The 22,156-nt window shown below is 41.5% G+C and overlaps 1 protein-coding gene across 2 annotated transcripts in view; it reads right to left on the bottom strand.

The window, feature by feature from the left end:
• Nucleotides 1-1,741: 1,741 nt before the first annotated feature.
• The window catches only part of LOC124776397 (endoplasmic reticulum junction formation protein lunapark-B-like), a 128,415-nt gene continuing 108,000 nt past the window's right edge, over nt 1,742-22,156 (bottom strand). The window contains exons 2-3 of one of the 2 annotated variants that reach the window (XM_047251374.1): nt 3,276-3,892; nt 1,742-3,242 (exon numbers count right to left, since the gene is read on the bottom strand). In XM_047251374.1, coding sequence (XP_047107330.1) covers nt 2,496-3,242; nt 3,276-3,830 — 1,302 coding nt within the window. In that variant the 5' untranslated portion in view covers nt 3,831-3,892 and the 3' untranslated portion in view covers nt 1,742-2,495. Of the gene's footprint in view, nt 3,893-22,156 lie in introns of both variants that reach the window. The other variant, XM_047251373.1, reaches the window with a different exon arrangement.

Here is a 22,156-nt window from a genome sequence, read left to right on the forward strand (position 1 = left end):
AGCGCCCGGCAGCACAGTCATTGCCCATAGCGCAAGCGCAGATGGCCTTTCTGTGGCTCCCAGCAGGGAGCACCAGGAGCACTGCTTTCCTCCAACTACGAGCGTCTTCCCGCGCACGCGTATTGCCTGCTCCTGTCATGATAAATTCCGCCGCCGCTGTGCGATTATGATCAGTCGCACCTTGCAGCAGTGGCAGCAGCAGCTACCATCACCTGATGATGTTCAGCAGTTGTATCGAATAAATATTGTGCAATTTACACAATACGATCCGGCGGCAAACCCGAGAAGCGTATTTGTAATCCATAATTGTTAACTGAAAAGTTGAACATAGCCGAATGAAACATTAAATACCATTCACACTAGAACACATTAGATGTTGTCCCTAAATACCTTAGGCTGCACAATGCTAAATGTGTTTGTCATTCTCCTTATTGCAGAGTGCTATAACTATACCATAACTTAATTCCTGTCAATTTTAAGAAATATCTCAAATGGAAACAGTAGTGAATATTTATGACAGAATTTCAAATAAAAAGTCAAAATACAGGATGCAAAATGTTGCTGAAACCTTGTTGCAACAATAGCTGACAAGCCTTTTCTACAAACTTTATGAGAATGAAAAATGAATATTGCAGTAACTGCTAAAGATAAAACTTGTTTAAACAGCATTTTAATATTACAAATATATGTAAAAAGCTTTTCACTGTTTTTTAAGACCATCAACTCATGGTCACCTAGAAGACAGGATATGAAGTACGTATCAACTGATGAAGATACATCATGGACTGAAATTAAGAGAAGTCTACACTGGGACATTGCAGAAAACAGTCCCATACCCCATTGAAAAACACATGCAAGATGTAAAAGGAAGAAACACAGGAGATTAACGAGAAAGAAGTAAGGGTAACGTTGGCAAAGAGTCAAGAAAAAAAAAGACACCCTGATACGTGAAAAAGATCATAAAGCATTGCTGGTGGAAAAAAACAGATTTTTCCATGAATGTAAAACTAAGAAGGGAGGCAATAATAACCTCATTCATAAGCATAGCAACAGTCAGTATTAGGAAGGATAAAAATAAAAAAGGAAGAGAACTTCAATCTCTATTAATAGAATGATTGTGTCTGTTGACTACAGTGAAGCAGCATTAGCAATCAATTAAACAGAAACAAAGGCTCATGCGATTAGGATAATAGGCAAAAATGTTCACTCAAAGATTAGAGGGAAAAATCTCAAAGCAAATTTAAATTGCTGTAATGTGGAAGAAACAATGCTATACTCCATAAATTTATTGACAAGAAATGTATGAACAATGTTCAAAGCACATTATTATCTGTGCCGATATAGTAAGTATTCTTATCTTATCATGGCTGCCATTTTTCTCACTGCAGTTGCTAATGTGCATATACCTACACTTCAACCCTTAAATCGGTCTTGCAATTCACCATGTACTTTTTTCTTTGACGCAGATTTGTGTTTTTTGAAGTCATCAAGCCACAACAGTGATATCTTTGCATTATATTGCTATCCTGATACAAATTGTAGTTTAAATGTGTTTGTCCAAGTCTTGGTTTTTTTTCTTCTCTCTTATATACCATTTTACTACTTCTCTCTTACACATACCATGTCGTGATTCATGCCTACGTTCTGAACAGATATCCAGTGTATCTGGAATGAACACATGATGACAAACAATGAATTTTTTGTTGTGGAATACATGGTGGTCAACAACAGAAATGCGGGATTTCATGAGCAGCTTACAAACAAAATATTTATTGCTTTAATTACTTCAAAATATAAAAATACAATCTATATAGCAGCATGCTGCAATGCTATAACAATTATTTAAGACACTTTTATAATTTCAATTGACTGCTGTACACATCCCAACCATTACAGAATTATTGAAGTTGTATGACACAACTTCCCAGTTTTGGGCAAAAGATGGAAAAGTAAGAACTTACAACAAAGTATGTTATTCATACTTTCTGTCAGTAGTAGAAACATATTAGGTACAAATAAATAAATTTAAATATTCAATTGACTGTGCATTTACGTATACTCAACTACGAAAATAAATTAAAAGCTACACAAAAAAAAAATTCCTCAATGTGTAAACAGAATTAACATTATAATTTAAAAATCTATTCTGTTATTAGAATTTTTAAGTCCTCAAAGCAGTCTTAAATGAAGCATCAATTCATATGAGATTTTTGCCAACCACGGCTGCTGTAAAATTAAATGCAACAAAAGAATGCAAAGAAATGAGGGTAACAAGAATAGTGTAGAACAAATAACATCCATACAAGAAACAGAAACATGCATTTGTGTACAAAGACTTCTGATGTTGGATGATTACACCAACTTTGATACTTCTATACTTTTATCTGGAAGCACATTATTTATTACAATTGGTTCCCAAAGTGAAGTAGAATGTGGCAACATGAAAAGCTTGTGACAAACTGCAAAGCTAACTGTGCCAGCACCAGCTACAAGGATTACTCTGCAGCTGACAGCTCCTCAATTTTATGTGCTTCTTCTGAGGGAGGCTGCTTCTCACCATCCTCTGCAGGAAGCGGAGGGGCAGAATCGGACTCTTGCAGCTTACTCTTCACATCCTCCTTGTCTCCACTGTCATGCTGATCACCATGTACTACGTTCTCTTCTACTGGTAGTGTGGAAGATGATGATGGTGATAGCTGCTTTTTATCCTCTTCATCTTCAGAGGAGGAGTCTGACCTAGATAAACGCTCAGACTCACTGTCTGTGGGACCCTCAGACGAATCGATGGTATGAGGTGGAGGAAGTGAGGGGAGAGTTCCAGGGGCAGCGGATGGACGGTCGATACCATCAATACGAGGCGGTGACAGGCGCACTTTACGTGCTGGATTCATTGCATAACAGTAACAGCAGCGGAACGCAACGAACTCGAACTCCTCTTTGAGAGCCAAGCCATTGTGCGACTGGCACTGTTGACATATGAGTGCATATCGGTTACTTGGTCCATCAGCTATAAGAAAATCAACTAGACGGTCAACAACCGATCGCTCGCGAGGTGCTATCGGCCGGGGCAATGGCGGGCCAGGGGCAAGCCTACTCTGGCCAGTATAGCCACCGGGATAGCGACCTCCCATTGGTGCAGGGAATATAGGTGCTGACTGCAGAAGAGTGGGAGAGCGACCCCTAGGAACAAGAGATGTCTTTGGTGGCTGGAAATGTTCTCGTGGTTGTTGTTGTTGTTGTTGTTGTTGTTGTTGTTGTTGTTGTTGTTGTTGTTGCTGCTGCTGTTGTTGCCCCAGAGGACGGCGTCTGAGATCTGGTGCTGATGAAGATGGGGAGATATTATCAACCTTCTGGTTGGAGGCTGATGTCTTTGCAGGCAGTGGTGACACCACAGCTAGTTCCTTTTTTGGTGCAAATCTCTCTAAGATCTGTTTGGCAGTCTTATAAGTTTCTTTGTCCATCACTTCTTCAAGGATATCTTGCTTCTGTTTTTCCATTTGTGCCAACTTTGTCTCACTGTTCGTTATTTGTCGCTTGAAATACCACACGATTCCGCGTCTCAGAAGTATCACAATCAATGGGAAGACAAGCAGTGGTGTTATATAGAAGATTTGTTCACTGAGAGAAGCTGGGAAGAAAAAGAAATAGAACACTAATGCTGCAATAATATAGGTGCCAACGGAATACAGCACGAGACGACCGATAACGACGCGATGTGTCTGCTCTGTACTGGCACGTCGCTTTTCCATTTCCTTGATACGCCTGTCCAGATCCTCCAAAACTTCAATCGTTGTCCGCTTCTTGCGGAAACGACCCAGCACAATCCCCATAGTGGCTGTATGGTGCCTGTTTTGTCTCACAGGAGTCAGCTGGTGATTGCAAGCATTCTCACCTGCAACAACGAAAAAGGAATATATGTTATTACATTGACATTATCTAACCTGAGACAAATAAGGTGATCCCCCCCTCTCTGTCTGACACACACACACACACACACACACACACACACACACACACACACAAACACACAAACACAGAGTGATTAAAACTGTACAAAGAACACGTGTGTAGAGGAATTTTTCATTTCAACGAATATTAAATTCTCACTTCTTTTACAGATGGCGCATGGAAAAAAAGAAAATTCTTCTAGAAGATCTGCAAGTAAGTTACTGAGACTAGAAAAGTTGCATCCCATTTGTGGACACAAGTCAATATTACAGGCACGTCCAAGATGACTCTGAACTCAGAGTTAAAGGGGGGCCAAGATGGGTTGGGTTGTTTGGGGGAATAGACCAAACCGTGAGGTCATCGGTCTTGGGGCCAAGAACTGATTAAAATTTCAAAAGATTCAGATCTTGTGTGCTCTAACCACTAGTTAATAGAAAGATTGTTTGGGAACAGTTTAAGTACACTGACATCAGCAATCAGTAGAGTTTGATAAATTGATTGGTATGATGAAAGGTTCCAAAACACTATTCTGTATACAAAGCCGACACCAAAAGGGGGAAAGTAGAGTCACTGAGTGACATAAGACAGATGTATAACTGAGTGCAGGGTAGTATTAATTTTGGCATGCCAATGTATCAGCCTTTTAGTCTATTACATTACTACCAATTTATGAGAAAGAGTACTTTTACTGCTGTTTTAAGAAATATGCAATAACCTGTCTGTCGAGGTATGCTGCATTTCCTGTTTTTTCTTTTACTTTGTACCTGATACTGTATGGTACAATATTGATTAGTATACAGTCATACTGTATAAATGTTTTCTAGATGTGAAGATGGTAACATTGATTTCAAAAACTGGTTATCGAGTATAACAACTATTATTACTGATCTTGGCAAAAAGTCTATCTTTTCTAATGTGTCATCACAGATCACTCTTTGCAGCTCAAAATGAGTAAACTAAATGCGAACGAGCTTTAAGTACATGCAATTATGAGTTTTTGATCGCCAGTGTGTTGTTCATATTGAATTTTTATCCTTCGATAGTAAATCTACAGGGCTGCTCACATGGGACAAAGTATTGTAAGGAGCCATTTGTAACAAGTCCTTGGAATAATCAGGTTATTCCTTTCTGATGCACCACTCAGCGTAATGTAGTGTTTTCTATCAATCTGAAATCTGTTGCATCAACTGTTAAATTTGAGAAATTATAAGCATACAATGTAAATATGAAGACATATGATCTCACTCCAGACTTATCCAAGCATTGCAGTCCCGGTAGTTTTCGGTAATTGCTGGAAACATTAATTAGATATCGCAACATCTATTGTCTTTTTAATAATGCTGCGAATCTAGTGTCCAACCCACATTTGAGTTAAGATGTGCATTTACTGAACTTTTATATTCACATTTTATGTTATATAGTCACTGGTAGTTACTCTTAACAGTGACCAATTATATTACAAGCAAACGTTTAATTAACCATTTTTATGTCAGAATTTTCTATCCCAGTTTTATTATGGTACACAATTTAGCACGTATAGGTTAAGTTTCTGTATGGTTTCTTATAAAAGGATTCCTCAGCCATTGGTTATCCAACTGTAACACAGTGTATATTTAGCACTTTAGTATTTGCACCTTTGATCATGGTAAGGTTTTTCTTTTTGACCAGTATAAAACCATTCTCAAACTATTTGTGAAGCAGAAATAGAATGGAAGAACTGCAATTAAACATTGATTAATTAGCACAAACCCACAGGAGTTGTACATCAGTCGTGGCCACCACATGCTGATGAGATCTAGGTCATAATACATGATCATTTTGATAAATGGGGCCTAACTGCAGTAAACTTTCCCTGAGAGGATAAAGAGCAAATAAGGTCATATGGACACACAGCCAGAAAGACATTCCAAGTTAAAAAATGTTGACAGTGAGAGTTCTAATGACAGAAAGCACACATGAGAACACACCTATCAAGTGGGAATGTTCTGTCTGTACTAATGTTTCAGTGGTATGATGGCAATGAACCATCAGCACCAGTTTGGCCTCAATGCATGGGCAAGGATTATTGGCAACCACTTCAACGGCCCAATAATCCTTCCACAATGCCTCACAGACGAGGTATAACTGCACTTCCTGTGGGTGACCTGCCTCCCCTGCTGAAAGATATGCCTCGAGTGGTATGAAGGGTACTGTGACTACTATACGATTGTGCTACAGCTCACTCCCACATTTCTGTGCAGAGGCATCTTGACAGCATCTACCACAACCACATGCTGAGGATGAACTAGTGCTGATGGTTCACTGCCACTTTACCACTAAAACATCAGTATAGACAGAATATTCCCACTTGCCTGGTAGGTTCTCATATGTGCTTTCAACTACTGAAACCTGCACTGTCAAAGATCTTTTGTCTCGACCTTCAAGAAGGTGTACCTCCTTGGGAACACATTTCCAGCCCTATGTCCACTGGATCCGTTTTGCCTCCTATTCTCTCAGGGATGATTTCGTGCATATCTCAAATGTTTGTTGACAAGCTTAGGACTACATAACTTTAAACTTTAAATAATTATCGTTTTCTATCAGTACTGAAAACATGTAAAATTTTATTTACTGCAAGAGTATAACGGAAGCTTCAGCTGTTGAGTCTTGGGCAGATTTTGTAGTCACTTTTGATCAATAGTGAAACACGTAGAAACCAACGACTGTTAGCGAATTTGTGGGAAGATGAGGTACAAATGGCATACATTTGCATTATTTACATGTTTCTTGCATGGCAGAAGCAGCAAATGGGCAACTTGCTGCAACCAAGTACAAAGCAAATGGAGCTGCACAGCACTGTTTTCTCTGAGATTATAATTGCAAAATGGTTTAAACAATAATGTCGAATGGCTATGTTCAGACGCCTGGTACAAGAAAAGGGTTTACTTAAATCCAGGTGACTGTTCTCTTAACTTTAATTCTGACAGTTCGTCAGATTATTTCTTGTTAGTGTATTTAGGACTCTCAAAGGTGAGTTTATGCACACCCTTCAAATAGTTAAGAGATAAATGTATTTAAAATACGTAAAATTTGAAAATGAATGACACATTCTCACTTAAACTCTTATATTTACACACACTCGCCCAGTCACATCAACTGTTCACAATGTAAAACTGACTACATTGTTTTTATTCTAATATCTGCTGAAAATAAATAGATTTTGAGAGAAAAGAAAGCGTATAAAACATATTCAGGAGCTAGACACTTAGATGAAACACAAAATTTCCTCCCTCATAACAACAACGACAAAACTTCAAAATATTATCACATTCATGAGCTATACAGTATGTCTAGGAGTAAAATAGCATCTCTCCTTTCTTACAAACATAAAATTCAATATGTTAAACTATGGGGTACTGAAATATATATATATTACAAGCACCAAATGCCGACAGATCCTTTCACTGGAAAAGTAACATTTTGAACAGCAGTGTCCAATCTAGAGGCATTACAATGATACTTTATTAAGCTTCAGAAGTTGGAAGATGCAACAACATGGCCATAAAGTTAGCTTCACCCAGACTTAGCTTCTGATCTACACTTACTGCCTCTCCTGCTACTCACAGGAAACCTTGTGCCTCATGAGCAAGGTTACTGCATGAATATGTCTTTACATTTTGCTGTAGCAGGTACTATGCTATTATCTATCTGCTGTGTGTGTTATTTCACTACCCCAAACTCCCACTAACCCTAGTAGCAAGCAGAAGCCCATCAGCTTCAGACGGACTCTTCCTCATTATTGTTCCTGGTTAATATTGATTCTGCACGAGGTCTGTGACTGACTAATGCCCATGTGCATTTCATTGTGTACTGTGTAATGGTTATGCTTTGAAGTGACATCTGTGGACTCCAAACAAAGCACTCTGAAAGAGAAGGCATGTCGAACTATGCTTCTAAAGTTTTGAACAAAATTTTGAGATACGATGCCCTCAATATCAAGTAAGGCGTGGAATTGTCAGGAACTAAAAATGAGAGAAAAAGTCTACGGTCATGTTACTGTAAAAAAAGACTAACTCCCAACTACAAAAAACAGAGAAGGAGCAGCTGCCAGCAAATTTATGAAAAGTATATGTGAAAACTGTGGATGCACATTCATCCTTTGGTGAGTTAACATACCAACAACCGAGGAGACTGACATCAGTGCAACAGAAAAATATGCCACACCTGGCGCTCCTAAACAGATTACTAGAAACTGTGATGAAGGAACTGAAGATTGTATTCTAGGGTCTATGACATTCCCGAATTTGCCTCATCCAAGGATGATCATCTCTAATCTATATCTTTGAGTGAGGTCATGTAAATATTTTTTATAAAATAAATAAAAAATTACTGGCTTCTACAGACAATTTTACAATATTTTCAGAAAATCTGACAAAATTAGTCAGTCAAATCTTCTGAAGGGGGGAAAAAAAACTGCAAACAGTTACCAAATTTCAGCAGAAAAAACAAAATTCTTGATGAATATAAAAAAATTCTCTCCAAAATACATAGAAATGCATAAAGGGAAAATACAGCAAGCTAGTAAATTTAAATATATTGAAGAAACTGTACAGCTGAATGGGTCAGAAAAATCTGTCGTAGATGCAATGGGTTAAAATACAAATAGTATATGATTTGGGGGGAAAAAAATTGAAAAAATGGAATGAACAATGTTACAGTGGCAAGATCAGAATGTATATATGCATGTGAATGCTTAATGATTATGTTGCTAATAATCCGTCTTTCAAAGTCCTCAATTCTGTCCAGCTTATACTTAATGTCTGCAATACAAACCACAGATGTTTGGAGGATGAGAAGTAATTAGGAAACCTATTAAGAAAAGAGAAAAGTATCAGAAGTAACGGCAAAGCGAAGACTGATCTTATTTGCACAGAATACATTCTAAGACTAAAAAACACACGACGCACCACGAAGGAATTATCTGAATGAGACAGGAATCGGTAGATGGCGATGTACATGTACAGACAAACAAATTACTACAGTTTCAAAAAAACTGTATGATCTGTTCAAGATAAAGAACTTTAAAAACTGAGCAAGTCAGTAACACGTTGGTTCACCTCTGGCATACAGTTATTCGCATGCAGTTATTCGACTTGGCAATGATTGATAGAGATGTTAGGCGTCCTCCAGAGGGATATTGTGCCAAATTCTGTCCAATTGGCGCAGTAGAAACTCTCATCACAAGTGGGCTGGCATTACCTTGCTGAAATGTAAGCCCCAGGATAGCTAGACACGAATGGCAATACAACGGAGCGTAGAATATCATCGACGTACTGCTGTGCTGTAAGGATGACATAAATGACAACTACGGGGTCCTGCTATGAAATGAAATGAAATGGGCCTTACAGCAGCCGACAGTCAGGACTGTGGTCATCGGGTCTCGATTCGAAGAGAGACTCGGCACTGGAGAAGATTCTACTCCAATCAATGAGATCCCAGACTGAATGTGCCCGACATCACTGCAGACAGGCTTCTTGGTGTTCAGCGTGCAAAGCTTACAATTTTGCATTTTTCGCCGATAACTGTATGAATATCAATTTGTCACTAATTCCAAAACTCCGTCATGGTGTGCCTCTTTTTTTTTTTTTTTAAAAAAAAAAGAGTGTAAATGAGAACAGCTCAACTAAACATAGGCTCCCGTACTTCCGGAAAAATAAAGCGACAGCACCGTGGATTGTAGAAATAAGAAAAGAAGTAGAAAGAAACAATATAACAGACTCTCAAATAACAAAGAAAACTTTTTAAGAACAAAATACTAAATTTAGATGGCTTTCGCGGCAGAAGAAATAAGAAATCGGGAACGATTTGGATAAAAGAAAGGAAAAGACAAAATGGGGAGAAGATGAAGGAACGCTTGAAAAATAGGAAACAACAATAAAAAGAATAAGAAATAAAATCGTTACGTGATCCTAGTTTGGTCAACAGGAAGATAAAACGGTACAAATGACGTAACGAAAGCCAAACCAACCTTCGTATAACCATTAACAACATCTGTTAAGTATTTCCGGGTTCCTGGTACAATCACTGAAATTCTTTGTATGGAAATACGAAATAAATAACAAACTGGAATACAAGACGCCGTTTGCCAGATAACGATATATTATTGTCAGCCTTATCGCTGCATAAATTGCATTACGTGTAACAGTCTTGGCTAGAAAAGTCTCAGTTTCCAAAAACGAAAATCAAAATCCCGCTACGAACTATTCCTGAAATTTGAAAACAAAGCGTCGCCGTCACTTTCCATTTGACGCATTAGTACCTCTGTTCTCTAGATACTGTTGTACCTATAATGGCTTAGTGTTGTCTTTTTCTGTTGCATTTAATCACAATAAACGCAGCATAAACTGCTGCGCAAAGAATTGGAAGTATAACAGGCTATTTTAACAATTAAGGAATGTATGGCCACGAGAACTCCCATGCATGCAGCAGATTCTTTCCACCGAGTTTTGTGTACGCGGTTTGTTCCCATGCGGCTGCGTTTGCGTACCGGGAAAGTGCCATCATGTGTACATTACTTAATGGCTGCGTTCACAGACACCCACAACGGACAGCTTGGTCACAGTGCGTCAGATTTTGGCGGGATTAAGGAAGTTACAATCTGTTTTGTCACGGAGGTTATAATCTATTCCAACTTTTATGTCTCGAAACGCACGTGCAAGTACTGTACACTCTTCCCTCAGTTATTAGAATAACCCAATAAAGTTTTACGATTCTATGAGATGATGAAAGAAACGTTCTGTTACATACTGGAGGTGATCGTGATGACATTGAAAAGCAGGATTACAAACACTCTGCACAACTTCAAATAAATTCATAAAAGCAAATATATGCCAATTAACCTTCCATGGCTGTCATTCAGCATGCGTGTGAGAGGCAAACGTACAGTTTAGAAAAGATACTCTGAACACAAAGCACTGAACAGTGGAAAAAGATACATCACATTTGCAAACCATCTCATGAGAGAATAACCATTGTACTGGCATAAAAACCATCTGTAAGCAGTAATGATAATTCGTAGACAGCTAATGCCAACCTACCAAAACCCTACTACAGTAACTTTAAGCATGTAAATTGATATACGCCCCGTTTCTCACTTGAACACACACTTTCTTGTGGTTATAATCTAGACCTATGATTTTCTACAGATTTTGTCCGTGTTGCGGACGACATACTGCGTTATGTATACACATAAGACTCAAATGGCTAGGAAGCCACAGAAAATGCATACTGTAACACAAGGTAACATTCAGTTAGTTGTTATTAAATTTTTACATTCCTCAGAAGTTATTTCAAATAAAGTAGCGGTCTGAGACATAGATTCCGAGATAAATCCTATTATGGTATTTCTCGTCCTCAGCATGTCACAAACTCCTTTCTTCTATAAAACTTACATATTATGTATTGCCTTTGGGAATGTCGGCCGACTCGACCGAAGAAAAACAGGTATGAATTCCACCGAGCATCGTCCGAAGTCTACATGCTCGGGCGTGACATCTGTTGCATAGTGACCGTGCACGCACTGGCGTGCTGCTTTGAGAAGATCAGCCGTCTTCGGCGAAATCCGCGTATGTCGGCGCCACTGTGACCGCAGCCTAAGAGTAATACGGACGTTAACTTATCAGTAGGAACAACGATTCAACCTTCCGCGGAAGTCTACTTTCTGCATCAAATGCTTTGTTATGATGAAAGGTATGCTATCAAGTTCGACGAACGTACCTTGCTAACGGCGCGTGACTTTCCCTCTCACCTGATTTCCGCCTGCTTACGGTTTATTGACAATAGTAGTTTGTCAAATCTTCCATATACTGAAGCGACTTCACACCAGTAAAATCAAAAAAATTCTCCTTTAACGCGGTTATACAAGGTTAAAATGTTGAACACAAAAAATAGTGGCTGCTGCAGCTGTATTAGCTACGGCTTGCAAGCAACAGTAAACAGTAAAAAAATGTGCACCAGAATGTTTTTTAAAAAGAAGAGAACTGGTCACATGTTAATTTGCTGACAAATCTGAACCACGGACCGAAAAGATTTTACCAACTTGAGATTTGCTGTTGATAGTGCCTTACTGGCAGAGCTCCAAAACTTAGTTGCAGATCTTGCATCGGAATGTCAGCTGGTTGGCTTGAACATGAACCTTTCAAAAACAAAAGTAATATCCAACAAATGGGTCCCAGCTGGAGATGTGAAAGTCAAGGACAGTCTACTACAAGAGGTCAGTGAATATGTCTACCTTGGCCAGATTATAAATATGAAGACCGGAAATCTATCGACGCATCAAGCTTGGCTGGCAAGCATTTGGGAAGAATTCAAAAGTATTCAGATCAAAAATGCCAGTAAATCTGAAGAAAGCAGTATTTGATCAATGCATTCTTCCTGTGATGACGTATGGCTGCGAGACATGGACACTGAACTCATTTACAAAAGGGAAACTTAGGACAGCACAGAGAGCCATGGAGAGATCAATGTTGGGCTATACAATAAAGGACAGGAAAAGGGCAGATGACATCCGGTCTGTGACGAAGGTTAATGACATCTTAGAGAGAGTAGGTTCCTTGAAATGGCAGTGAGCTGGCCACGTCGCAAGAAGAAAAGATAACAGATGGGCGAAGATAGTACTGGAGTGGAGTCCGAGAGAGCACCGGATGCCTAGAGGAAGACCACCAGACAGAAGGGACAAAGCCATCAAGAAGATGGCTGGTAATACCTGGCAGAGAACTGCCCAAGACCGTCCTACTTGGAGAAGACTTCTGAAAGCCTACCTGAATCCACGGCTCGAAGAGGCCACATCATCTAATGATTGAATTGGCTGATGATGATGATGATGATTCCCGATGAGTCAAACATCGTGAAGCAATCGTACCAATGCTAATAGGAGATAAAATACAGATACGTTAATGAGGGAGGCTATCGGTGTCTACGAGAGATTAGGGGTAAGTCTGAGATTTTTGGTGACAGGCAAGTCTTTCGAATGCTCGTGGTTTTGTTCTGTAATATCAGCAAACGCAATTAGTAAAATTCTACGGAGACCTGTGAAGCAGTTAGATCTGCCTGAGAAGGATATGATCATGTAAAAAGTGTAAAACGTCTTTTTTCTACATTTTGTACGGTAATAATTTGGTGAAACTGAAATTTATTTCACTGACCCCTTAGCACTAAAGGAGATATTTCCCGAAGCAGTTTTTCCAAGCTGCTGTGTAACTCACCAACCTATACAATATTTTCAAATTAATAAAGCAAGCAGGTCACAGAGAATCCTCTTGACCACCCCAAAGTGCTAGATACCACTATTGCCCTTGAACTAGTTTATTAAAACTTTTATGCAAAAAGGCTATTTGAAAAATTTAATCTGAGATGTGACATACACAAAGGCGAACTGAAAACACGAACTGTGCACACTAACGCCATGTGGCTGGTTCGTGAAGCTCTCTCAACAACTAAGTGGAGAATGTTGTCAAACCGTCAATACTTGACATCACACGTTCAGTATGTATGGACAATACTGAGAATATTTTCAGGGTCATCAACACTGCTCGTCAATATTTCTAGTACTGACAGTACTTCTATATATTGATGGTTTGGCAATATTACTGAACGCGTGAGAGGTATCTTTAAGGTACGTGGGGCAAATAGTGGGCGTAGAGAGCGAGCGAGTGAGGTGCGGGGGCCGGCAGCGGTCACCGCCGTAACCGGCACGGCGAGTCACACACCGTTCCGCATACCGCGAAAGGCAGGCGCGGCCCTTGCGCTCGGCCGTCACGGTTACGGCTCCACCAGCAGCTAACCAGCCCTGCTCGCTGTGCTCTAACTAGCCGGGGTATCCAGACGCTTAACGCTTTCTCAATAGATCTAACAACTCAGACAGTACCGTGAGCACTCCCACAATCTGTGATTACGTATCTTCCCAGATCACGCGGAAGGAAACAACCGGGCGATTCAGATTGAAAAGAAACTTCATGTTATCACTCACTCACTGGCAGTTAGGCACATCGGACAGAAAACTGGTCACTCCGGACACATCAAAAGAAAACCGCGTCGCTTCTAGCTTTGAAACTGGCCTCAATTCAGAATTTGTTCAGGTATGCTGGAAAGCATTTGACACGTCGTCCTAGTGCAGATTTCACGAAGGTGCGAGCATGTGAAATAGGCTCCCCGAAACGTGAGCGGTTCGAAGACTTCTATAATAGAACCCAATATGTTGTCCTCAATGGCGAGTGTTCATCGGAGATGAGGGCATCGCCAGGAGTGCCCCAGGGACGTGTGATACGACCCTATTATTTTCAATATACAGGAAAGATCTGGCGGACAGGTTGGGCAGAAATCTGCGGTTGTTTGCTGATGATGCTGCGATGTACACGGAGGTATCGAAGTTGAGTGACTGTAGGAGCATACAAGATGACTGAGACAAAATTTATAGTTGGTGTGATGAAAGACAGTTAGCTCAAAACGTAGAAAAAGGTAAGTTAATGCGGATGAGTAGGAAAAACAAACTCGTAATGTTCGGATACAATATTTGTAGCGCTCTCCTCGAAACTGTCACGTCGTCTAAACATCTGCATCTAATATTGCAAAGCCATATAAAAGGGAACGACCGCGTGAGAACTTATTGGGTAAGCGAATGGCCGACTTCGGCTTATAGGGAGAATTTTGGAAAAGTATGGTTCACCTACAAAGGAGACGGCATATAAGACGCTAGCGCCACCTGTTCTTCAGTAGTGTTGGGGTTTTTGGGATCCAAACCAGGAAGATATTAAAGCAATTCAGAACTGGACTGCAAGATCTGTTACCGGTAGGTTCGAACACGACGTAAGTGTTACGGAGATGCTTCGTGAACTCAAATGGGAATTGGAGAAACATTACACAAAAAACTGGGAGAACCGGCGTCTGAAGCTGACTGCCTGAACATTTATGTTGACGCCAACATACTTTTCGCATAAGTACCACGAAGACAACACAAGAAACTACGACTCATACGTAGGCATACAATCTTTTTTCCCCTAGTCTATTTGCGAGAGAAAAAGCAAGGTACAATGTACCCTCCGCCACCCACCGTGCGGTGGCTTGTGGCGTATGTACGTAGATGTAGATGTCTTATCCAGATGAAGCCATACACTGATTACATCCTTTACAGCTGTCAAGCTGCGGGGATGTAGAATCTCGTTTTCACCAGCTTTTCCAAATACACTCCTGGAAATTGAAATAAGAACACCGTGAATTCATTGTCCCAGGAAGGGGAAACTTTATTGACACATTCCTGGGGTCAGATACATCACATGATCACACTGACAGAACCACAGGCACATAGACACAGGCAACAGAGCATGCACAATGTCGGCACTAGTACAGTGTATATCCACCTTTCGCAGCAATGCAGGCTGCTATTCTCCCATGGAGACGATCGTAGAGATGCTGGATGTAGTCCTGTGGAACGGCTTGCCATGCCATTTCCACCTGGCGCCTCAGTTGGACCAGCGTTCGTGCTGGACGTGCAGACCGCGTGAGACGACGCTTCATCCAGTCCCAAACATGCTCAATGGGGGACAGATCCGGAGATCTTGCTGGCCAGGGTAGTTGACTTACACCTTCTAGAGCACGTTGGGTGGCACGGGATACATGCGGACGTGCATTGTCCTGTTGGAACAGCAAGTTCCCTTGCCGGTCTAGGAATGGTAGAACGATGGGTTCGATGACGGTTTGGATGTACCGTGCACTATTCAGTGTCCCCTCGACGATCACCAGTGGTGTACGGCCAGTGTAGGAGATCGCTCCCCACACCATGATGCCGGATGTTGGCCCTGTGTGCCTCGGTCGTATGCAGTCCTGATTGTGGCGCTCACCTGCACGGCGCCAAACATGCATACGACCATCATTGGCACCAAGGCAGAAGCGACTCTCATCGCTGAAGACGACACGTCTCCATTCGTCCCTCCATTCACGCCTGCCGCGACACCACTGGAGGCGGGCTGCACGATGTTGGGGCGTGAGCGGAAGACGGCCTAACGGTGTGCGGGACCGTAGCCCAGCTTCATGGAGACGGTTGCGAATGGTCCTCGCCGATACCCCAGGAGCAACAGTGTCCCTAATTTGCTGGGAAGTGGCGGTGCGGTCCCCTACGGCACTGCGTAGGATCCTACGGTCTTGGCGTGCATCCGTGCGTCGCTGCAGTCCGGTCCCAGGTCGACGGGCACGTGCACCTTCCGCCGACCACTGGCGACAACATCGATGTACTGTGGAGACCTCACGCCCCACGTGTTGAGCAATTCGGCGGTACGTCCACCCGGCCTCCCGCATGCCCACTATACGCCCTCGCTCAAAGTCCGTCAACTGCACATACGGTTCACGTCCACGCTGTCGCGGCATGCTACCAGTGTTAAAGACTGCGATGGAGCTCCGTATGCCACGGCAAACTGGCTGACACTGACGGCGGCGGTGCACAAATGCTGCGCAGCTAGCGCCATTCGACGGCCAACACCGCGGTTCCTGGTGTGTCCGCTGTGCCGTGCGTGTGATCATTGCTTGTACAGCCCTTTCGCAGTGTCCGGAGCAAGTATGGTGGGTCTGACACACCGGTGTCAATGTGTTCTTTTTTCCATTTCCGGGAGTGTAGTTCCACACATTTTCTACAGTAATACGACTGGGTGTTTTACGGGATCGGTCAAGGTGCGGCACGATGCCTGAGTGTCCTACAAAAATAGGAACATGTGTGTCATTTTGGAACACGCGAGTGTCCACTTCATATTCATCATGAAGATGTAAACGAAAGGGCAAGGGACAATCGACAATGTAGAAGTAAACATCCTGGTTCATGTAACCAATATGAGTGGGCCAGAGTCATGGTACGGAAAACACTCCCAAAACATCGCAGAACCACCTCCGACTTGAACTACACGTTCTCATTTAAGAGTTCTTTTCATTGCATACTTGTTGGATGGTCTTTGTAGAGTTTAAATGGTTCAAATGGCTCTGAGCACTATGGGACTTAACTGCTGAGATCATCAGTCCCCTAGAACTTAAAACTACTTAAACCTAACTAACCCAAGGACATCACGCACACCCATGCCCGAGGCAGGATTCGAACCTGCGACCGTAGCAGTCGCGGTTCCACACTGTAGCGCCTAGAACCGCTCGGCCACCTCGGCCGGCATGCAGAGTTTAGTCACTGGTAATATTCAAACGAAAATATCAATGGGTGTCCCACCGGTCTTACTGGATGGGACAAAATGTTTAACTGACTGCTCACTAGGGGATGAAAGAATAGCCATTAGTACACGCATTATTTTGAAAAAAAAAAAATGTAAACAATGTATATGAATATAAAGTTCATCGTGTTTATGCGTGATAAGGCGTAAATAATTTTTTGCACAAATTGTTTTGGTACTTCCTTCAACCTTAGTTGTTGCGCATATTGTACACCGTCTCCTTGTATCTTCGATGGACAAATGGTCACATACATTGTTACCTCTGATGGGCTACCTCTTTCTCCTACGTTGTTTTACGTAAGTTTTTTGTTTGCCATTCGCAATTATTTTTTCAGCAAATGGGACAAGAAACAGCAAGAACTTTACATTCTTTCTGCGGATTTCAGTTAACAGAATCTGTCACACAAGGCTTTAAAAACACTGCAATAGTTAACAAAGAGGTGTAAACAGGTGTTTTCCTCCTCACAAAAACCCAAGTCCTCCCACCCATGAGAACTTTTTCAAACTAAACATGTGTTGGGTTCTGAGAACCAGTGGGAAGACAACCTGTGAGGTCTGGATTAACTTTTATCCGGTTGGCACGAACATTCTCCTCATGGGACACATGCGGATTTTATCACTACAATCGGGCTTCAGAGGCCCGTCTGCGATTTTTTTTATCTCCTCTGTTAGTAACTATACATTTTAATGAAATTTTAGAACTTTTCATAATTAGTTTTGTTACTCATAATTTTGCAGAATAATTATAAAAAACTACCTATTGCTTTGTGTTAAGGTTTTGGTTCACGTTTCCTCCCGCACGGGCCTCGCAAACTCGCGCGGTTAGAAGCAATCTGCTCAGGGTCTTTTAAGTCATTTGCTACTGTTGACTCGCGTCGTTATTCTTTCAGTGTTTAACGGTTCTCCTTGTTATAAGCACATGTTTATTTTGGTGCATTATTTCATAACAGTTGTCTGGTCTACAAACTGAAAATGTTACGGAGGACACAGTTGATAAGGGAATTAATGGAGCAGTCTCCTCGTAGTGAACTTGAATTTTCCAATGATAATGAGGTAGACGTCGCTGAAAACTCAGAACATGATTACGATGAATCCCTTTACGAAGAAGGAAACGAACAATTTAGTGCGAATTCTGTTAAGTGCGACTTATTGTTTTCTCGCAGTAGGAATGAAATATGGGCTTAGTTCCTCAGGGTGTAATTTCTGGTAGGCAGAACGAAAAGAATATATTAAAGGAAGACCAGGGATCTACAATGTGTTCGATTAGGAGCTGTGATAATGAAGAGTCTCGTTTTACGTTGTTCCTTCCGGTACACTTCATTGAGAAAGAGTGTATTTGGGCCAACAACGATGGTCGAATGATTTACTAGGACTGCGTGTATAGATTTGTATGAAATGAAAAGTTCCTTGGTGTTCTAATCTTCACTGGTGCTTACAAGTCAACAAATGAAGGTATCAGTCACCTGTGAAGTGCTGAGAATGGCCGACCACTGTTCGATGAAATTATGTCTAGCAACCGCTTTTGAGGGTGCTTTGAAAATGTAGCACCCCTACGTAAACATATAGGCCAAGTGACAAAATTGAACCAATCTGATAAGTTTGAGATGCGGGAAACTACCTTGAGGAATGTCCAGGATGGTGCAGACTGCGGATGAACAGTTGGACACATTTCCAGGTCGCTGTTCATTTTGACAATACATGGAATCAAAACCTGGTAGGCAGGAGATAGTTCTGCGCAATTTGTGACAGAGCAACAAGCTACTGGAAGAAGTCTGGGCGTAAGACCATTCTCTACTTAGTCCATTATTTGTTGTCAAAATATCATTTTAAAAGTATTTATACCCCAAAAGTGGTTCACGTCAGAAGTAGTCAAAATTTTGACAACACGGGCCTGAGAGGCCCGACTGATAGGTAATGTTATACCGATTTCTGGTAAGTAGTGGATTAAACGCCTCGTTGATCCGTCGATGTACTCTACGCCCTGTATCAGTTGAAAAGAGGCATTGCAGACAAACGTCCAGTCAACTAATGTCCAGTTTTTGTGTTGTTTGCCCCATTGAGGATGTGCAGCCTTTTGTGCCGCTGTGAGTAACGGCCTATTGCGAGGTACCCTGGCCCCTGATCTCCATTGGATGCAGTTCCTTTCGCAATGTTCGTTCGGGAACCGGTGGAGATGAGCCTGCATTCACTGACAGTAGCAATTCCTGCCGGGTTTGGAAGCGATTGTCATTGACAAGGTGTAACACTCGCCTGCGTGTAGCACACCATTCCTCGTAGAGAGACTTTGTTAACACATCAACTTCACTCGCTGTGTGTTCATGGGCACGTCCTAACATGAGTGTTCCTTCCTGACCTCATGTCAGGTCCTCACGTCGATCCGTCTTACTGCGCTGATTCCATACAACGATTGCAAAACACACACACACACACACACACACACACACACACACACCACTTCATTCCATTACTTACTGATCAGTGTGCTCCTACAGGGTGTTGTGTGATGTCCTTAGGTTAGTTGGGTTTAAGTAGTTCTAGGGTACGTTGTCCAAGACGCGACGCACACTAGCGACTGCGACGGGTCGCTACGTGACGTCAGAAGTTGCCTGCTGGCGCATGCGCAGTTCGAGTTTGGGATGCGACGCGCGACTGTTGCGACAGCTGCCGCAGCACTGCACCAGTGAGCAGTGTTGCGACGGAAGTCGCACGACACAAAGACGCACAGCTGCCAGAAAGATATCGAGCCAGTCAAGGAAAACTGAAATGAGCCACTCACAGGATGTGATGCTCTGTGAGCTGGTCTCGCAACATCCTTGCCTTTACGATTTGAAGAACCCTAAATATAGAGACACTATGTTCGGAGACAAAATTTGGGAAGAAATTGGTGCACAGTTGAAACTGGCAGGTGAGTGAAATACATAATATTTTCCCATTAATGCAAATTTTTCAGGCCTGTTATGAAAATCAGTATAATCCATGCAGATGTAGAATTAGAATGATGAAAATGAACTTGAAGGTCAATTTTCGCATTACTCTTTTTTGTGGCGATAAAAATTGAAAACGGCAAGTACATTATAAAATGAACAATCTAAAGTACAACGAGAAAGTTACATTTTACAATACCTTCACTTTGAAAGTAAACGGTAAATTGGTGTCTTGATGGTACCTTCTAGTTGTGAAAAACCACCACCAGATTGTTGTACAGCTTCCTGTAATCAATAGACGTTCGTTTTTGAGGAAGGCGTTTCTCAACAGATTGCGCAAACAGTATGCTGCAATAAGTAATTTGTCACATTCACTTCAATTCATTGGTAGAAGATGGTGCTCAAAAAACTTGTGCCAAAAGTGCACTACTGTTTTACAAGGCCCTTCTGGTCTGACTCAGTTCACAATTGAAATTCGTCTTTTGTAAATCCTGGAGTCATCTTTTGAGTGCAGCTTGGCAAGATTAAATGTTCATGTCATCCATAACGATGTATGCTGTCAGAATATAAGAATATGGAAGTTCATTTGGATGGGAATAAAGATTCAGTCAGGTATGAAAGTTGCCTTAGCTTGTTCCAAAAGTTTCTGCATGGGAGAAACTGACAAATATAATTTGGGGAAATTTTGTGAACAAGCACGGACATTATTTCTTCCACATTTCTGCCAATGTATACTGTAGACGTTCAGAATCAAAATTCTAGAAATGTTTAAGGTGTAACCCTATCTTGTCAAGAACTTGAAACAATGCAATGACGCTAGCGTGCACTTATTGTTAATAAACTTATCTTTCATTGGAATTTTAGGTGAAATGTGCAAAAACAGATGGAGGAATATTCGGGACTCGTATCAGAGAAATAAACGAGAAAGAAAGCTTGGAACAGGTTCAGATGCCTCAGCAAAACCAAGAAAATGGGTTCTGCTTGATCACTTGGCTTCAAGAAACCTACATTTCGTGGCATTTTAAATGAAATTGTCAAGAGCATATGGAGAAATATTAGTAACTCATACCGGAGAAATATGACATAAAATGGTTTCATTAGGTCCAAATGTGTCAGCGAAACAAAACAAATGCATTCTCTATCGTGTGAAGACCACACGATTCTCGCTGCGCGTCGACAGAACTGGCGGCTAGTCGCGACGCTCCCGGAGATATATGAGCCCAAATCTCGGAAACGGAGATCGATATCTTTCTGATCTCAACTTTAAAAATAATTTCGATATGTTAGCTTCTTTTCATCGGCAACGATGTATGACCTATCGTGAACCATACGTAAAGTAGCCAGCGACCACATTTTTCACTGTACACAATTCAAATTTTATGCAGTAGGTTACTTGTAAATTAAGTACCGGAATAACTGTGACGAATATCCGAAAAATAGACACCTCATTATTAAGCTGTGATGTGAAACTGTAAGATACGCAAACATCAATTTTTTGTGCCTTTTACTTTCCTCACAATTAATAGAGAAGTAATATTCAGCGAAAAAAAACACGCAAAACCGAAAGAGATACTTTTCAATTTTTTAAAGTAAAAGGAGAATCTGTATCGAAAAACTAACTCTGGGAGTCGATGTAACTTTGTTGCATTAACATACAGTATTTTTTACAGCAAGAAAATCGGAATTCTTATTTTTCTTATGTATTTGAATCCGCCGCCGCCGACCGGAGCTTGGGAAACAGCGACGACTCCAGTCGTGTTGCGGCCGTGTCGCCGTCTGCCAGGGTGGGAAAAGAGGAGGGGGCAGCGTCGCAGTCGCAGCCAACTGTCGCGTCTTGCACAACGTAACTTAAGTCCTAGGCTAGGGGACTGATGACCTCAGATGTTAAGTCCCATAGTGCTCTGAGCCATTTGAACCATTTGCTCCTATAATGGGGGTGACTAAAATTTTTTCTCGTGAACTTAATATCGCACTACCGTACTCCGTTAGGTACAGTCACATACTCACGGTTACAGAAAGAAATAAACCACCGCTTCTGCAAACCTGTAT

Source organism: Schistocerca piceifrons, chromosome 2, assembly GCF_021461385.2.
Source record: "Schistocerca piceifrons isolate TAMUIC-IGC-003096 chromosome 2, iqSchPice1.1, whole genome shotgun sequence".
Taxonomy (NCBI): domain Eukaryota; kingdom Metazoa; phylum Arthropoda; class Insecta; order Orthoptera; family Acrididae; genus Schistocerca; species Schistocerca piceifrons.